At 41.7% G+C, this 18,723-nt stretch overlaps 3 protein-coding genes across 3 annotated transcripts in view; 1 reads left to right on the top strand and 2 right to left on the bottom strand.

Moving 5' to 3' along the window:
* Window positions 1-5,570, bottom strand: part of vps9d1 (VPS9 domain containing 1) — a 28,908-nt gene extending 23,338 nt beyond the window's left edge. The window contains exons 1-5 of the mRNA XM_080736500.1: window positions 5,344-5,570; window positions 4,716-4,788; window positions 3,841-4,044; window positions 2,928-3,099; window positions 2,069-2,180 (exon numbers count right to left, since the gene is read on the bottom strand). Of these exons, the coding sequence (XP_080592626.1) occupies window positions 2,069-2,180; window positions 2,928-3,099; window positions 3,841-4,044; window positions 4,716-4,788; window positions 5,344-5,442 (660 nt within the window). The 5' untranslated portion in view covers window positions 5,443-5,570. The remainder of the gene's footprint in view (window positions 1-2,068; window positions 2,181-2,927; window positions 3,100-3,840; window positions 4,045-4,715; window positions 4,789-5,343) is intronic.
* A 2,764-nt stretch (window positions 5,571-8,334) lies between these two features.
* Window positions 8,335-15,262, top strand: znf276 (zinc finger protein 276; the record flags this gene model as incomplete). Its single annotated transcript, XM_080736864.1, has 11 exons — window positions 8,335-8,566; window positions 9,447-9,765; window positions 10,495-10,541; window positions 11,205-11,648; window positions 12,175-12,256; window positions 12,678-12,761; window positions 12,861-12,980; window positions 13,331-13,406; window positions 14,022-14,139; window positions 14,673-14,772; window positions 14,871-15,262. The coding sequence occupies 11 exons, from the start codon at window positions 8,335-8,337 to the stop codon at window positions 15,133-15,135; spliced, it is 1,887 nt and encodes a 628-aa protein (XP_080592990.1). The 3' UTR covers window positions 15,136-15,262.
* Window positions 15,263-17,321: 2,059 nt separating this feature from the next.
* Window positions 17,322-18,723, bottom strand: part of fanca (FA complementation group A) — a 37,698-nt gene continuing 36,296 nt past the window's right edge. The window contains exon 42 of the mRNA XM_080736863.1: window positions 17,322-17,456. Within this exon, the coding sequence (XP_080592989.1) occupies window positions 17,358-17,456 (99 nt within the window). The 3' untranslated portion in view covers window positions 17,322-17,357. The remainder of the gene's footprint in view (window positions 17,457-18,723) is intronic.

Below are 18,723 nucleotides of genomic sequence, written 5' to 3'. Positions count from 1 at the left end.
ACATCTAACAAAGTTTGAAATACAAAATTCCTAGGAGAACTTTTGACAGCTGCTGAAAGTTGGGCTTATACAGCAGTGATATTCAACTGGCGGCCCGTGGGCCAAATTCGGCCCCAGTGGAGCTTTCTTGTGGCCCCTGGAGAACATTCCATATTCCAATATAAAAATAAATGTAACAAATTATTATTGGGTGGTTGGTTGTACAGGATGACCATTATGAATGTTTCAATGTATTTATTTCATTATTTTGTGTCATCTTTCATCTCCCCCATAATCATCCACTTCAAACACATCAAGTGCTCTTAACAATCGGGTGCTCAAAAGCCAAAACCTTAATTTCATTCATGTAAGGTGAATGAAACACTTCACCTTGCCAGCCTATTGGACATACATGTCTATTGTTGTGCCTTATCGGACATATAGCACACAACAAACGGTCAAACGATTAACTGTGAACATTTTTCGTTCATTTCTGTTGTCACAGTCTTGTGGCCCCCGACTTCAATAGAATTTACAATTGTGGCCCGCTGCCTAAACTAGTTGAATACCACTGCTATACAGGAAGAAAATACCCCCATACTAGGTAGATATTTAGAAAGGGGTTGCAAATTAGCCTCGGCTAGTAACCCCACATACAATGCTTTTGTTATTGAGCAGCTGATTAGTTTTTGGTTTCAATCTTTCTTGATTGACGTGCTTATCACAGATGCCTGTAGTGATTATGATGTGACCCCTTCCCTATGTATTTGACATGATTTCATTTAGCTAATATGATTGATGATGTCAGCTTGGAATGGCGTTACAAGCCAATCAAATTAATGTATTGCATTTACTGTACTGAAAAGGTCAGGACACCCACGTGGTTATCCGTGATTAGGGAGGGGGCAGAGTTGAGCACGCATATCATATTCTGAATCTACACCACAGAAAACTGAATTATAAAGATTCCGCAACTTCATGGCATATTTACCGCTAATAATTTACAAGTCTTCTACAAACAAGCTGTCAGAGATTAGTATCCAGTGTCTCCTCCTGTACTCTGCACATTTGTACTGGCTCTGTCCTGCTGTCTAAAGAAAACAAGCTCACAACGCGGTGCGGCATGCGGACACGACATGTTGTGAGCTTGTAAATCAGACTGTAGAAAAACCACGTGAACTATTGTATCATCTATCTAACTATTAATTTAAGGAATGTCTTTGCGCCGTCTGTCTACAGTACATCATTCATCTCACAGACTGGCCTGGACACGGAACACCATATATGGGCATAAACGGGTGAAACAATGCCCACATTTCTGACATCACTGATACCGCCGCCTGTACTGCGCATGTGTCCCAGCCAAGGTAACAGCCGCATGCTGAAACAATGCCCAAATTTGGAGATGACTGACATCACTGATACACCTGGGTTCTCCACCATTACTTCTGAGACTCCTACATTCAATCCCTCAGATACCGTACACACCCCCGGGCAATGCCTAGCAATGTTAACTTTCGGGGCATGACATACATACAGTCTTTAAGAGGTTTAGTGACAATATGACTCTGCAGAGTGAATATATTGCACTGCATTTCTGATTTCTTTTTATGACAAATGAAAAGAAAAAGCATGAAATTATCACATAGGCTTTCCATGCCACTGTTCTCTTATTGGACAAAGTTAATGCAGTTCCCATTTAAACTAGCCAGCCCAAGCGTGATTGAATGGCTACTAGTCCACACCCGGGGATGTCAGAAATCAAAGTATACTTGCAGACTTTGGGTTATGCACTGTGTACATGTCATTTTATGCTTAGTGAAACTTAAGAAGAGAGAGGAGGCTTCTCATTTGATCTTGGCTGTCTGTATTAACAAACCAGTCATTTACCTGACGTTGAGTCACAAGTCGTTACCACAATATGAGAAGTCCATGCTTACATTTTTTCAGGCAGCTAAGCTATTTGTCCAAATAACATGACATTCATGCAAACATTGCGCTTGCAACAGTGAGCATCAATTTGTGTGGCTTGGGCTAAGAGGATGCAGAGACCTGCATGGACATGTACATGCGAGACACACACACTAACCAATGATGTCTTTTGGTAGGCTTGACCAGGAGTGAGCCTTGCCAGGCGGGCTTCATAACTGGCTTTCAACTTCTGGTTCAAGCGTGATGCTTCTTCAATGGGCGTCAGTTCCCTAACACACAAACACACACATGCACACAATGAACCAATACATCACTAGCCTCGTTTACATGGACACCTTTCTTCCAAAAGGTTTTGGATCAAGTGTTTACACGGGGTGAGATCAATCTGATCTGGTGTTTACACTTTTAAATCGGGTTAGCTGTGTATAGTGGTGGAAAAGGTATTGAACATTTTTACTTAAGTAAAAGTATCAATACTGCAATATAGAAATACTCGGTTACAAGTAAAAGTACTTGAGTAAAAGTATGAAAGTATTCAAAATGTACTTAAAGTACCAAAAGTAAAGGTACAAAAGCACAAAAGCTTACAACGTGTCACATCGCAACACGTGGTGGCCCGAGAGACTTCACCGTCAGAGCTCCCTCTCCGAAAGAGAGGAGAGGAAGAATGTGACAGAGAGAGAGAGAGAGAGAGAGAGAGAGAGAGAGAGAGAGAGAGAGAGAGAGAGAGAGAGAAAGAGAGAGAGAAAACACTCAGGTAGGACTAGTAAAGAAGATAAGAGAATAATCGATCTTCTATGTTAACCCTGAATTACCCCAAGTGATGTAGCCCTTTGGACACAGTGATAAAATTCTACATTGATATTGATTTCTGATAATATGCAACAGTGTGTGATTGAGTGTCATTATAACATGGAGCAACAGGTCACGGATATCAGTAAACAGAACACCACATAGGGGAATGCAGCAATATTTACACTCCTAGCGAGCTCTCCTTCATACATATTATCCCTTACTTTCTGCTTGTGTCCTGTGACTCCACTGTCTGCAGTCTTTGGAAGACTTCAGGAGGGAGGAAAGGGGACGACGGTTCCCCGCTGCCTTCCGACAACACCCTGCGGTGACCGGGCATTGAAGGGCTGGGTGTTTTGACCTCTGCTGCATCAATAGGAGGATCACATGGAGCAACTATCAGAAATGAAGGAAGAGAACAAGACAAAGGGCAAGGGAAAGAGAGAAGGTGATTGGTGGATAAGGTCACGTGAGCAAACATGAGCCGATTTGATTCACAACACCCGCTTTTTCATCATGTTGGCGCTGATTACTTTCTGTTCACTGATGCTTTTAACAACATGATTAATAACCAATTTAGAACGGGTACACATTATTGTGTATCATTATTTTATGCTTTAACTATTGAAAAATAGCAGATATACAAGCTCACAGCAAGCTTGTAGATCTGCTATTTTTGAAACATTGTGAAAATTAGAATTTTGACCCGATTCTAAGTGTCTTTTGAATCCTAAGGTTTTTTGAAAAACCTATGTTTCTGTGTCAGCAATCTGGCCAGCCATCGTCAAAGAAAAGGTCCTTTTCACATAACTGGAGCTCAGTTAGTCTATTCTTGAGAGACTACTATGTCAGTAGGACCCCCAAACTGATATGTATTTGGCCACGGACCCCCATCTCAAAATATTTAGTTCCAGGGACCCCCCCCCCCCCCCCCAGAAGCAAAAGTTGAGTTACAAACGTTCGCTTTAAAAATACATATATTCAAATATTTGCAAACATTTTCACAACTTTTTCAAAAATAGCAGATCTACAAGCTCGCAGTGAGCTTGTATATCTGCTATTTTTCAATAGTTAAAGCATTCAATAATCCCAGGCCTAAATTGGTTTTAAAAGGCTGTAGGAAATGTGTTCATTCACCATTGTTTTGTGTGCCGGTGGTTGAATGGACAGTGGAAGGACAACTGCGTGCTCCGGACTGGAAAGGTGAGGAGGACGGGGAGGTGGAGGAAGAGAGGTCAGGCGGTTCTTCTGTCCTGCCTATGAATGACTTGGCTCGCTCAAGACACTGCTCAGCCAGCCGCAGCATCTTCTCCACCTCCACCCCGACCACCTCTCCTTCCTCTGAGGCCAGAAATTTGGATCAAATACAAAAGAGAGACATAATCATGAAAGGTGTTTTTCTATTTATTTATTTGACTTCTGCATTATTATTCCCAATAGATAGGTGTATTACTATGTATATCACTGCTTTGTCGTGACATTTGGACATGGATACCAGTGGTGTTAACATGCAATTTGTATTGGGATACATTAATGTGGGTAAGGGATTACACGTTAATGCATTCTCAAGATTTGAGCAGAAATAAAACGAACAGCCAAGTGGAGTGTAATACGTGAATGTTTGCTTTTTTTTCTGTGTTTCCCATATTCCCTTACCTACATTTGCATCATGTAAATTATATAAAGGTGCAGAGGGAGAAGAGCCAATGAACAGACTGAGAATATTTGTAAACAAAAGAAAGTGTCCTGAACAAAAAAATACATCATTTTATTAGTCAATAACAATATCATAAGTGTTCTGTTTTTCCAGAAATATGGCTTGTGAATCATACTGTGCCAATGTGACTGCATCATCTGCCAAGAAATATTCTTTTTTGTTTTGGTGATGTCATGATGATTCTGTCTATAATGGAAGTCACATTCCCACATTAATTGTGTGCCAGTTTCTTTTAATACCTTATGTAGGCTGTGACAATGTTTGCGTTTCCCTGGTCATATTACACAGAACTTACTTTTTGGGGCAGCATCCTCCAAAAGTACATGTGATATATAGTTGATACTCCTTAAGTATTCACAGTAGGCTTCCTAGAGAGAATCAGAGAAATAGCAAATACTGAGTTACACACTGCCATTATCTCTCTCTCTCTCTCACACACACACTCACACACACACACACACACACACACACACACACACACACACACACACACACACACACACACACACACACACACACAGACAGACAGACAGACAGACAGACAGACAGACAGACAGACAGACAGACAGAGAGTCACTAATTAAAATGAATTACTGTGTAACTACTATCCACGGCAGACAGTGTGTAGGCTACTATTATTATTGTTTATTAATTTTGTAAATAGATAATACAAACTTTTATTTAATACCTATTTACAAATAAATAAGGATAGTAGTCTACACCGACCTGTCTGCCATGCAGTAGTTACACAGTAATTCATTAATTTGACTGACTATACACACAGTCAGCATCCCTCCCTGCCCTCCCAGTCCCTTCTGCCTCTGTTTACATCAACGACTGCTCATTTACTAAGCGTTATAACACGGCTTCGTGGACATCCGTGAAGCTGAATCCAAGGCCTAGTAACCATAGCAACGTCCTACCTTATGTCTGTTCCCTGCGTCCAGCTGGATTGCTATTTTTGCCATTTTCATGGCATTTTGAAGGGGCTTCACGCCGATCTCTGGGACTGATGCAGCCATAACTTGCCCGGATGTGACATGTCATGAAACGCAATGCATGTGTCAGCAGCTCGAATGACCAATCGAATCAACACGAAAAGCTTGGTTTTCATTCTGAATCAACCAGCGTAATCCGGTCTAAAGCCCACCTACTTATCCGGTAATTTGCACAATAAACTTTACATGCAAGCTTCGTTTCCGTATCCGCTCTAGGCCCAGACCGGATGCGAACTGGATTAGCAATATGTGAAATACATTGCTCCCTATTCACGATATTCCTGGCCCCGCCCCCGGCTTCCTGTTCATATCCTGAAAGAAAATAAAAAACATCATTTGGTTTCCTGTGTCCTTGCATTAAAGTGTCAGTAGAGGCGCTCTGGGCTCTTGGCTCTGAATGAACCGGTGTTGCCATGTCTGCTTATAATAAGCAATTGGTGTCGTTGTTTATTGGGCTTACTTTCTAATATTTTTTAAACCAGTGGTTCCCAAATCTTTTCATATCAAGGACCCCATATTAACAGATTTGTCCACAGTCGCAGACCCCCATCTGAAAATATGTGGTGCCAGGGACCGCCACACAGATTTGTGTTGTTAAAATGTTTCAAAAATATTCAAATTATTTTCGTTTTTTCTTTCCTCTATATTTTTTAAATAGCAAATATACAAGCTCACAATGTGTCACAATGTGACACATTGTGAGCTTGCTGATCTGCTATTTTCAAATGTAAATGTAAAGTAGTAAAACTGAACCTAGTTAATTCTATTGGGCTTATTATTCATAGACCTGGCCGCTTGTCTCTGGCAATATCTGGCAACAGACAATTCCCTGTCGCGTGTATGTGTCTCCCGTAGGAAGTGAGGCCGATCGCCCCCCGCTACCCCCGCCTCCCCGTTCTTTGCTCCCAGACCACGCCCCCGACCGTCGCGATTGGCCGGCTGTACTCTGCTGTACTTCCTGGCCATGTCCTGTTACTGTTGTTATAACACCTCATTAATCATCTCTATGTATATACTAGGCTACCAATACGTTCAATTACAAGTCTTCTCTCCCAAGCTTGTCAAATAAAAAATGTAAATGCTTTATCTCTGTGGTAGGCTATGGTGTGCAATTATTATTATTTTCCCCCCCACAGTCGGTCCTTCATAATAATGATAATAATAACAAAATAACTCAAAATAGCCTGATTCCACGCTGGCTACTCCCCCCCCCCCCCCCTCTCTTCCCAAACATAATAATAATAACAATAACAATAATAAAATGAACTCAAAATAGTCTGATTCCACGCTGGCTACTTTAGACTAAAGCATCAGTCTCCAGACGTTTTTCCCCCTCTCCCTCTCTTCCCAAACCTGCAGTCACACTGCTTTTCTGTGGGCAGTAATGCCACGCTATTCATGTGGTACAGTAATCGAACTTTACATCATTAGATGGTATTTAGCGACGGTCCAACAACAATATTGTCATCGGTCGGTCGGCAGCGTTGTAAATCACGCGCATTTTCATTTTTCCAAAAGTCCAAACGTCTCCGCGTATTCAAACGTCTCCACGTATGAGATGTGAAAATACTTTTCGCTGTACTGTACTGTACTTGTACTGTACACTGACAATAAATTGAATCTCATCTCTCTCAAACATCCTTCTACGCGTGACAGCACTAGTGCGACGCGACAACAACAGTAACAGGACATGGCCAAGGAAGATCAAAGAAGGAACGGACACCAACGTCATTTTCGTCATTTCAGGCTCCATGGGACGCCGCCATGACACTTTGGCCACCCAAAATTAACATTAGCGTCTATGAGCACTTCGTCACTTCCGCCACCCAAAAGTGGCCACCCGGCGTGCCAACTTCCGGGTGTTGTCTGTTCCTTGTAGATATTCCTTGGACATGGCCAAGGAATATCTACAAGGAACAGACAACACCCGGAAGTTGGCACGCCGGGTGGCCACTTTTGGGTGGCGGAAGTGACGAAGTGCTCATAGACGCTAATGTTAATTTTGGGTGGCCAAAGTGTCATGGCGGCGTCCCATGGAGCCTGAAATGACGAAAATGACGTTGGTGTCCGTTCCTTCTTTGATCTTCCTTGGACATGGCCAGGAAGTACAGCAGAGTACAGCCGGCCAATCGCGACGGTCGGGGGCGTGGTCTGGGAGCAAAGAACGGGGAGGCGGGGGTAGCGGGGGGCGATCGGCCTCACTTCCTACGGGAGACACATACACGCTTCCCTGTCACTTCCTTGGGATCTCTTGTTCTTCGACTTGGGAGGAAGTGAAAAGATGTTTAAAAATGCTCCAGCGCCCTCTGTAAAAGGAAAATGGCAGCCTCCATAGAATGGCCAGGAATATCGTGAGGGGGAAAAGCTCACACTGCGATCTGCTATTTTCAAAATATTTATATACATTTGAAAACTTGGAACGGGACATTCTGCATACTATCTGTTGTTTTCATGTTTATGCATAATGCATGTTTTACGTTAATGTGCCGTATTAAAGCGGAATGAGTTCGGAACGAGTTTTTTTAGTCATTTCCCCGACTTTTGACAGGTGGCGACAGCCGGGCGGTAGGTGGCGTTGCATAATGTTGCTGCGTTTGCTTTGCAGACAACCTGAACTTCCGGGTTTCAATGTTTACAACTCTTGGATCAATCAATTCAAAACAGTTCATGGATGATTCCTGTTTCAAACAACATTTTGTGTCCAAATAAATACACCAGTGTTTGCGGCTGCACAGAATCGTGGTGGCAACGCGGGTTCCATACAACTGCACCATAACGTTAATTGATCACTACTTTTAAGACTAAAAGACAAGTTACGTTCATTGATCTCTGCTTTAGCCAAGCTGCTAACGTTAGCTAATGAGACGCCTTTTGTACAGCAGTCCTCCGTAGTTACTCTGCAGAAAGTTTGGAGTTATGAAGAAAAGGGGAAGACGAGTGCGACTGCAAGATAATCCGCGACAGAAAACCAAATCACAGACAGTCGCCGTTGATGAGGCGAAGAGACCATCTGGAAACCGAGGGAGACCTCGAAAGACTGTCAGCCCGGCGACAGGCATCCTCCATCAGCAGGGTAGTGGAGCAGCAGACCAGGAGGCTGCTGCAGACCAACCACAGACCCAGTCAGAGAACAGAACAAAGCCCTCTGGTATGTACAATACATGCATAAAGGTTTCCTGTGTGTAGATAAGCCGAAAAGCTTACTAGGATCTCCTTTTAGTTGACATTGTACCAGTTTCCCATGCAAACTTCCAATAAAGTCTTCAATCAATCAAAAGTATGTTTAAAGTGCTCCTCAGTGGTGGAAAAAGTACTCACATTCTTTACTTAAAAAAGGAGTAGTTCACCACTTTTCAACCTGTCTTCATATAATAGGTCCTCACTAATTTTCATAATAAAATTGCACAATTTCTTTCTATTCAGTCTGGGTCTCATAGGAGAGCTGTCAAATCCTTCTACCGGTGACATCATCGGTTGACAAAAAAAAAATATATATATATATATATATATATATATATATATATTTGAAAAAAAATATTTAGATTTTTATTATCACGAGAACAATGGCTTCCACTTTAACATTGCAACTTTTTCAGGAATAGAAAGCCTGCAGTTTCTATTAGCTTGCATTTCCCATTGATGATGTCACCGGTAGAAGGATTTGACCCACCCACAGCTCTCCTATGAGACCCAAACTGAGTAGAATTTTTTTTTGATATTTGATCATGAACATTAGTGAGGACCTATTATATGAAGAAGATAGGTTGAAAAGTGGTGGAGTGCCCCTTTAAGTAAAAGTATCAATACTGCGATGTAGAAATATACTCTGTTACAAGTAGCCCCATCATCAGCTTACAACAGTTCTACAGCGGACGGGTGAGGTTCTATATGGGGCTCTGTTACCAGTAGAAGTCCTATATTCAAAAATGAACTTGAGTAAAAGAATCTAGTGTTGCAATTTGCGGCTAGCCACCCACCACAATCCAACCCAAATTTAGGAAGCACTGCTTTATTTTCTGTCTGTACAGGTAGACTGCCCACTGCCCTGTGTAGGCTCTGCCATGGGAAGTTCTCACCACGGAGCCTGCGTCATGCCTTCAGGAAGTTGCCTCGGGATTCAGCCGAGATTGCTGAAGACGAGTCGGACACGATGGCTCAGCCACCCCTTTTTTTCCATACAGATTTCCAGCGCTTGGTTGGGGTACCACTGGACCGTGACCCACGGTTATCTGAGTTTGTCTGCAAGAAGTGCCATACCAACTTCTACAAGTGCCACAGCATCTTGATCAGGTTCCTACAGAGAGTCAACCTCCCGCCAGCTGGTGATGACAACACCAGAGGAGGCTGGTGAGTCTAGGAGATGGTTGCAGTAGTCAATATTGTCATGCAGGTGCAGGGATGTGCTGGGCCCCTGATTCAGCCCGGGAAAAAGAGTTGGAGAGGCCCTCATTGCGCGCTATAGAGAGATCTCTCTCTATAGCGCTGCTGCTACTCAAAGATTTGCCATTTCAGATCATGACAAGTGACAAGCCTGTGGGCCAATTACATGAATTAGGCCTATATTTCGTTGTTGTCGGGTGGAAACTGTGTATGTCCAAAACCGTTTGTTTTGTATTTATCATTTAAAAAATTATTTAAACTAGTGAAAACAGCCGATCTACAAGCACACAACGCCTCGCGGTGCGAGGCGTTGTGTGCTTGTAGATCTGCTGCTTTCACTACTTTTGTGCAAACAGTTTAATTTGGACTTTTGTGCAAACAGTTAAATTCTTTCCTAATGGCCCGGCCTGGACCGGCCGAGAATGTACCGGCCGTTCGGGAGTTGTCCCGCTTTTCCCAATGACCAGTAGTCCCTGTGCAGGTGTTAGTACATGTTTGTGTGGGATACTGTAGTGTGAAATCAAGGTGACATCTGGTGACATTAGAAATTGAGAGGAAATCGAAGGAAGGTCACATGATTTGACAATTGGATCTCTCATTATTATTTATTAGTGACATGATGGTGATTCCTAGTAACAGCTTCCAGATCCATAATCTACTACCAGTGCCTTTAACAAATATTTGTTTACTTTTCAGGAAGAATATAAAGTTTCCGCAGTTAATGGTGAACCATGACTCAACAAGTAAGCTAATGCATTTCCTCTATTATTCACCTTTGGTGTGTTTCTGTGTTTCACAGGAAACACAGAAAATGGACAATTAAACGTCTAAATTTTATTTTTTGTTGAAAAATTCAGAGCTTTTATGTCCCTCAGTGTCTGTTTCTGCCAGTGTGGCTGCACTTTGGTGGAATGTTTACACATGATGAGAGTAATCATTTTATATCACTCCCTCAAAAGTTCAGTTTATCATCCATCACATGTGGGAATCACTTGCCAAAAACACCATATATTGAATACAAGCTCACAAGGCATTGTCAGCTTGCCTTGAACTAAGATCTGCTCTTTTTGTGGGTATGCCTTTTATGAGACGACCAGTGCAAATGACTCACAGGCACGCACATCCAATATCCAAACAAGTGGGATTCAGCATGAATTCACCTGTGTATAACTGCACTGAAAATCGAGGCTGTGTACATCCTTTCTTGAATGCAACATTGATTGTTCTTGACTTAGGAGCAGCAGGGCTACACTAAAATACATTAGAAATTTAAGAAGAGCTTTGTGAATGAGGCCCAATGTCCTCAATAAGCAATTGTTGTCTCCTTATTTCATGTTATTATTATTCTCAAATTCTGTACCAACTACCTACCAACCTGAGCCATTTCATTATGTTCCATCTCCTAGCACAATCATCCTTCAACTCAGACCCCAAGTGCCTCCACAGCCTGGTATCCTGGGCTCACCACCATGGAGAGGCCTGTCATTCCTGTCCCAACCTGAAAGAGGTGCTAGAGGGCCATTGCTGGGGCTCTATAAGTGCTGTCTGGGGGTGCATGGACGGTCACAGCTACGTGATGGACACTCAAAGTGCCACCCAAAGTCAGCCGGGCAGTAACCATGGACACACAGGTAGTTTCAGTCTGCTAGGGAGAGAGAATGCAGACGCATTCAAGCCATTGTACGCAGAGGAAGGGGTAGATGAAGACGGGGAACGCCGCCCACGACAACACTTCAGAGCAAACCTTAGGAGCCCAGGAGACAACACAAGTAGTACAGTGTCACTGCAGCCCAGCCCAGCTGCAGTGACACCTCAGACTCTGACCGATGGAACTGCCACGAGCACAGATGGTGAGATGCAAGTCCAAGAGGTTTTGTTGTTGTTTCTCTTTCAAACAGATAACGTGTGTGCAACTTTTATCCATATTGTCTTATCACAAAAGTACATTTTCATATTGACAGTTTTGACAAGTAAATGCTGCTGAAGTTGTGTGTGTGTGTGTGTGTGTGTGTGTGTGTGTGTGTGTGTGTGTGTGTGTGTGTGTGTGTGTGTGTGTGTGTGTGTGTGTGTGTGTGTGTGTGTGTGTGTGTGTGTGTGTGTGTGTGTGTGTTCATGTAGGTGTTTATTTATTTATGGCAATACAGCTGTTGGCACATAATAGTAATACCTAAATGAAACGAGCCCACCTTCAGTGTTGTTTACGGGAATGGCCGATGTGTAAAGGGTGTATCATAAACTTGTACTATTAAATGTGCAGCAATGTGTCTCTTTGACTGCAGCGCAGTGTGAAACACATGGCGTATAGACAAGAGGATTTAAGTGTCATTGTCATGATGCATGCATAGCTTTGAGTCTGTTTCTTTTCCTGATCTTTAGATTTTTTGTGGAGTGAGCAGGCACCGTCCCCTGCTCCTGCACAGCTGGAGGACAGGACTGTTGATAGTGACCTCTCTGACAGGTCAGTCACATACTGTACTGTAAAGTAAATGTTTCTCACCGGGAGAGTGTTTTCCGCTGGTGTTTCAGTCCGAGTGTATCAAAGGGTACGTTCGGAAATGCGCACCGGGTGTGTGCTCAGTGTAATGAGTGCCTAAACCCAACCCTAATCCTAACCCTAACCTCAGTAAAACTATGCCTAAACCCTACCCTAACCTCAGTAAAACTATGCCTAAAACTAACCCTAACCAGACCCAGTGCGCATTTCCGAACGCACCCTTTGATACACTCGGACTGAAACACCAGCAGAAAACACTCTCCCGTTTCTCACCACCACCACTCTCTTCTCAACTCATCTTCTCTCTTCAGTTGTGTAATCTAATTTCTATGCAAGTATCAAGGTGAGGTTATTGTTGTGTATCCACCTGTCTCTGTGACCACAGGGACATGTCGATAGTGGAAGAGTTTGAAGACGGCAGAAAGAGGGGAACCTCAGATGATGAACTCTTTCAGCCTTACCCCAAAAGGTGAGGTTATTGTGCCTCAGCTATATTTAAAGAATAAACATACTAAGGATTCACATTATGATGTTAAGATTTATTTTTTACTTGGCGTTCCTCCTCAAGGCCTCGCAGGACGACAACATCCAACAAGAGAAGACAAAGTCCAAAGGGCCCTCAGGAGCCTAAAATCAAAAAGAAACCAGGACCCAAGCCTGGTTGGAAGAACAAGTTCAAACCTAAAGGGTACCAAGACAAATTTGTTTCCCTCTGTGTCTTTTTGCACTGAATAATGCATTATTTGTGCTTGTTATTGCTGTACATCTCTCTCAACCCAACTGGTCAAGGCAGATGGCCAGTGGCCACCCACCAAGATCAAGCTTCTGCTCGAGCTTTATTCCCGTTAAAGGGGAGTTTTTTCCCTCACGCCAAGTGCTTACTCAATTGTTGGGGAATTGTAAGAGTATTGTTATGACATACTCTAAAAGTTAAGTGAAGTGTCACGACTCACGAGACAACTTGTGATTTGGTGCTAGCTATATAAATACAATTTACTTGACTTTACACTGACAAAGTAATCATTTTTGTATTCTCAGAGAGGAGCTGCCCAATATCTATAAGTGTCCGTATCAGGGTTGTACTGCTGTCTACCGAGCTCCTGATGGTTTAAAGGTCAGAATGAAATGCACTGACACCAATTTACTGTTAACAAAGGCTTTACAGACTAAGAATAATGGATGGATACGCACTCAATATGTATTATCTCAATATTTAATTATAGGACTCTAAATGTATTCTATCTTAGTGAATCTCTTATTACTACACATTACCATAATGTAATGGGTCCAACTCAACAGCAGGTCATTATTTTACAGATCAGAATATTAGACTATTTTGTAAACGTTTATATTCTTGAAACCTTCTTATTTCTTGAAACTTTCATATATTCTAGATACATTATGCCGTCAGTGAATTATTCCAAACCTTTTTTTGTTAAGTTTTAATTTTTATGGCATACAGCCCATGAATATCAAAAGTCCATGTTTCAAAATATTACAATATTACACAAGACCACTCGGAACAAGGGTTTATATTAAAGAAATGTCAACCTTCCGAAGTCAGAGTTGCTCGAAGTCCAGTAGGAAGTTTTCGAAGTGCTAGGGCATCTACAATGCTTTTTTACACAATCTTCATATTTTGTTATTGATCTGTATACAGTTATGTATAACCAAATATGCAACATCTTTAGCTGTACAAATGCGGTTTTCTTTACTTTTGTTTTTTCAGAAACATATAAAAGAGCACCATGAAGAGGTGAGGGAGAGACCATGTCCACATCCAGGCTGCAACAAAGTTTTTATGATCGACCGTTACTTGCAGCGACATGTGAAGCTTATCCACACAGGTATGGTGGTTATTAATAATAGTAGTTAGTAAATGTAGTCAGTAATAATATTATATTGTGTATAGGGGGACAATACCATGGCTTTCTGTTCACTGCATGGTTTATTTTGGATTATACAGATCCTTCTCAAAAAATTCTAATATTGTGTAAAAGTACATTTTCTTGAAACTTTCATATATTTCATGAAACTTTCACATTTTCTAGATACATTGGACATTCAGTGAATTATTGCAAACCTTTTTTTGGTAAAATTTCGAATTTTTATGGCATACTTCTCATGAATATCACAAGTCCATATTTCAAAATATTACAATATTACACAAGACCACTCAAAACAAGGATTTATAACAGAGAAATGTCAACCTTCTGAAGTCAGAGTAGCTTGAAGTCCAGTGGGAAGTTTCCACAGTCAGTTATGATTTGGGGTTCTATGGCATCTGCAATGCTTTTTCACACAATATTCTAATTTTTCAAGAAGGATCTGTATGTCTGTTTGAGTTGTGTGCTTATGCCTTTCACTTATGTGTTTCCAGACCAGAGGAACTACATTTGTGACCAGTGTGGTCAGACCTTCAAGCAGAGGAAGCACCTTTCAGTCCACCAGATGCGACACTCAGGGGCCAAGCCACTACAGTAAGCACAGATAACACCCACAGCTAGTGACCCACTTCAAGTGATGATAGTGATAATAATAATAATGTCAATAATCATTATTTTAATCATTCTTATAGGTGTGAGGTGTGCGGGTTTCAGTGTCGTCAACGTGCATCCCTGAAATACCACATGACCAAGCACAAATCGGAGGCCGACCTGGAGTTTGCCTGCCTGCTTTGTAAAAAGCGCTTTGAGAAGGCCCATAATCTCAACGTTCACATGTCCATGGTTCATCCACTCACACAGGGAGACACCCAGAGAGGGGGCAGCCAGACACAGCACCAGCAATATGCTGATATTCAAACAATTACAGTAACTGGAGAAGTGATACAAGACCGATGACAGTCAGGACTACACTCTATTTTTTAATGTTAAAGTCAGGACCCAAATGAATTGCTTGCTTGTACCTGGAGCATCTTCACACTAGCATGTTTTATTTGTCAATTTTCCAAGGCAAGAATACATGTATTACCTCCAATATAGGACTGGAACAGTGCCTCTGTTGCTGGGTCTGATGTATGATGGGAAGTACAGTGCTATGAAAAAGTAAATACATCCCATGAAAACCTCTCTTCCAAGAAGCTATTTGGAGCCGTCAGTAAACCAATAATGGTGCAAACCCTCAATACAGTTACATATTTTACTTGTAACTGTACTCACCTTCTGATGTCTGGTGCATGTAAGCAGGTCACAATTCAATTTAAGTTAGTAAATCTAATACTCAATTTCAGTACAATTGACCATACAAAATAAAATCATACTTTGCAATGATTTATTGAACAAAAATAAATACATCAGTTTACTCAGGCAGAAAACATAAGTATGGAAGGTTCAATAGCTGGTGTTGCACTATTTTTCAGATATTTAGTAACTTCTTGCAGACTTGTCAAGATGGCACATACTCTACTGGGACAGCACAGACTGTAAAGTCTAAAGACGTTCCTTGTATCAGTCTTTTACATTAATGGGGGAATTTATGCTCTCTTCAGTACATAACTCCTTCAACATTGCGATGTTTGAGGTCTTATCTGTAATGCCTAGTGCCTACGTGAAGTCCCCTTTGGATTAAGATCTTGGCTATGTCTTAGCACTCCAGCCCGGCAAAGATTTATAGACAATCCTTCGGACAGTGGAATGGCTTTGAAACCTCCCAGTCAAATGGATATACAGTAAACAAACGTTCTTCTCAGGGCCTTAAGAGAACCCGTTTGACTACCAGAAGTCAACAGCAACTAAACCAGGTTTTCTGATTAGAAGGTAGGGACACCCATGCCATCTTTAACATCTTTTGGGTGCGCCCTACTTATTAGAACTCTATGGGTGCACCTGCTTACTTACCTTTTCTCAATAAAGGAAATATTTTATTTTTGTTATGGCAAAGTATGATTTCCACTCCACACAGAAAAAGGTGTGCACTGACTAGTTCACATCAGTATGTTTTTGCATTGTATTAAATGACCAGCAAAGCCTCCATGGGCTTATCAGAAGTTGTAGTTAATGTTTGGACTCTGAATTTAGATCTTCTCTTATCGTACAACAGACCCTGGTAAAGACATATGCCCATTCCGTGGTTTTACATCAATGCCAAGAAAAAAGAAAGCCCATATCTTTTCCTGCGCTTTATCATATTTTTTGCTAGATCTTAGTCCATATGCCAATTCCCCCCATATGTACAGTATAGTTAATGTATGTGACAACTCCTGCTGTTGATACAACCACATCTGATACACAGCTGTCGCAAGCCGCCTTCACCCGACAGTGAGTTTCACTCCCTGTCACTGACAACAGTGACGGAGTAAGAGCAGCAATGGAGAACGCCCACCCATGAACACAGTGAATGCTTTAACTATTGAAAAATAGCAGATATACAAGCTCACAGCGCGGCACCGAGTGCCGCGCTGCGAGCTTGTAGATCGGCTATTTTTGAAGTTTTTGAAGTCTTTGAATATTTCAAATCCTTCTGTATGGCCAGTTGTGTTTGTTGGAGCGCCTGGCCAAGCCTGAGGCACCAAGCCCCCAGTCTCCACAGTGGTGGGCAGGAACTTTAACCTTGTGCTATCTGGTCACCCCAATACTTTTGTTTTACGAAAAGGATTATCGCTAAAATTGGATTCAGCTATGGACAGTAATTCCAGCAAGCATTAATGAGTAATTGTGTGCTCCTTATATTACCTATTGTAAATTATGTCATCCTTGTGCACAAGGGTTATGCAGAATTATTCAAAGTGATATTTTGTTGAATGTTAGATATGTTTTTATTAAGTTATTACAATGCAAAGTAGCTTTAATTGTAAACATTGAAAAGGGCTTGAGATATACACATCCATTGTATACTTATGTCTGTTGAGAATTATGCTCAAGTTAATTGTAAATAAATGGTGTGGAAAATGTTTTTTACACAGTTGTTTGAGCCTTTGAAATAAATAATGCAGGGTTGGGAAAGTAATGGACAGGCATCGGTTGTGGTCATACAACAGAAGAACAGAGTGATTTGGACGACTAGGTCCCAAGCCGCCCACCCAAACAACCACGTTGGCTAGTTTGTTCCCCTGGTGTTTGCCTGTTCAGAGGAAGTCCATATCCTCGCTGAGGCTGTCAGAGCTAAAGTGTGACTGCAGAGCTGCTGCCAGTTCAGGGTCCAGCTCCACACACTGGGACTCCAGCTACAGGAAAGAGCATAGAAGGAAGGAAAGATGAAATAAGACTTATTTTGTGTCCAGCATAGGGGTGGGTGATAATTATCGTTGAGTCTCCATGATATGCCTTTTCAGAGATATCATATATATCGTGATACAATTGAGGGAGCCTTGTAAAAAATCGTGTTTAATCGTTAATACAGAGATTCATTGCAGAATTCAATTTAAACCTGCATTTTGTCTAAATCAGTAGTTGTCAAACTTTAAAATGTCACAGTCTCCTTTAACTCTGACAGTATACAAATGAAACGGGTCCATTTGGTTTCATTTGTATACTGTCAAGAGTTACATAATTGTAAAGTTCAATGTAAGCCTCCCAAAAGGAACCAAGAGAGTCTAGTTTTTGTCAAGTAACTTGAAAAATAACCATAAAAATCAATATGAAAAAAGAATCGTGATAAAATCGTGTATCGTGATACAGCTTGGGAAAATATTGTGACATTCCATTTTTCCATATCGCCCACCCCTAGTCCAGCGATTACTATTAACAAAGATTTTTAATATATAAAGATAGGGAAACCTCATAGGATCCACTAGAGTGGGCGCAGGCTCTGACTACCAGTGCTAGAGTCCCACGAGAGTGTGTTGCTGGGACAAATAAAGGGCGATAAGTTAAATGATTTTCTCCTTTTTTGTGTAGCTGAAAAAAGCCACTTTAGTATGACAATTTTGTTAATATTATGTGGCTTGTGACGATCGGGTCCAATATTTAGTTCAGTGACCATGGAGCAAAATAATAGTTCAGAAGCTGTGTTCAAGTTAGCTCTCTCATTGCAAATGAATAGACTCCAACCTACTTCCGCCTCCTAAAAAGGTATCCACCTACAGTACATCACGCAGAAACGGCAAGTACGGGTCTGTTCCCACCTCTTGCTATTAACTAGTGCAGTCACCGTTGTCAAGAGTACTTGGTCAGTCTATGGCGTCACTACCCGTTGTCAGAGTCCTTGGAGGCTAGTCTATAATGGCCTCCAAGTGTGTGTGTGTGTGTGTGTGCATTAACTCTCAAATACCTGGAACGCACCCGAGTTGCGTTAATTTTAACCACTTTAACCATTCATTTATGCTTTAACTTTAGAAAAATAGCAGATATACAAGCTCACAGCGCGGCACCGAGTGCCGCGCTGCGAGCTTGTAGATCTGCTATTTTTGAAAATGAGTGCAAGTCTTTGAATATCTTTGACCCGACTTCTAAATCCTTCCTCTAAATCATGCTGTTCTCAAACCATTTCAT

This window comes from Nannobrachium achirus (assembly GCF_963921795.1).
Source record: "Nannobrachium achirus genome assembly, chromosome: 11".
Lineage (NCBI taxonomy): Eukaryota > Metazoa > Chordata > Actinopteri > Myctophiformes > Myctophidae > Nannobrachium > Nannobrachium achirus.
This window is presented reverse-complemented; position numbering and strand designations above follow the sequence as displayed.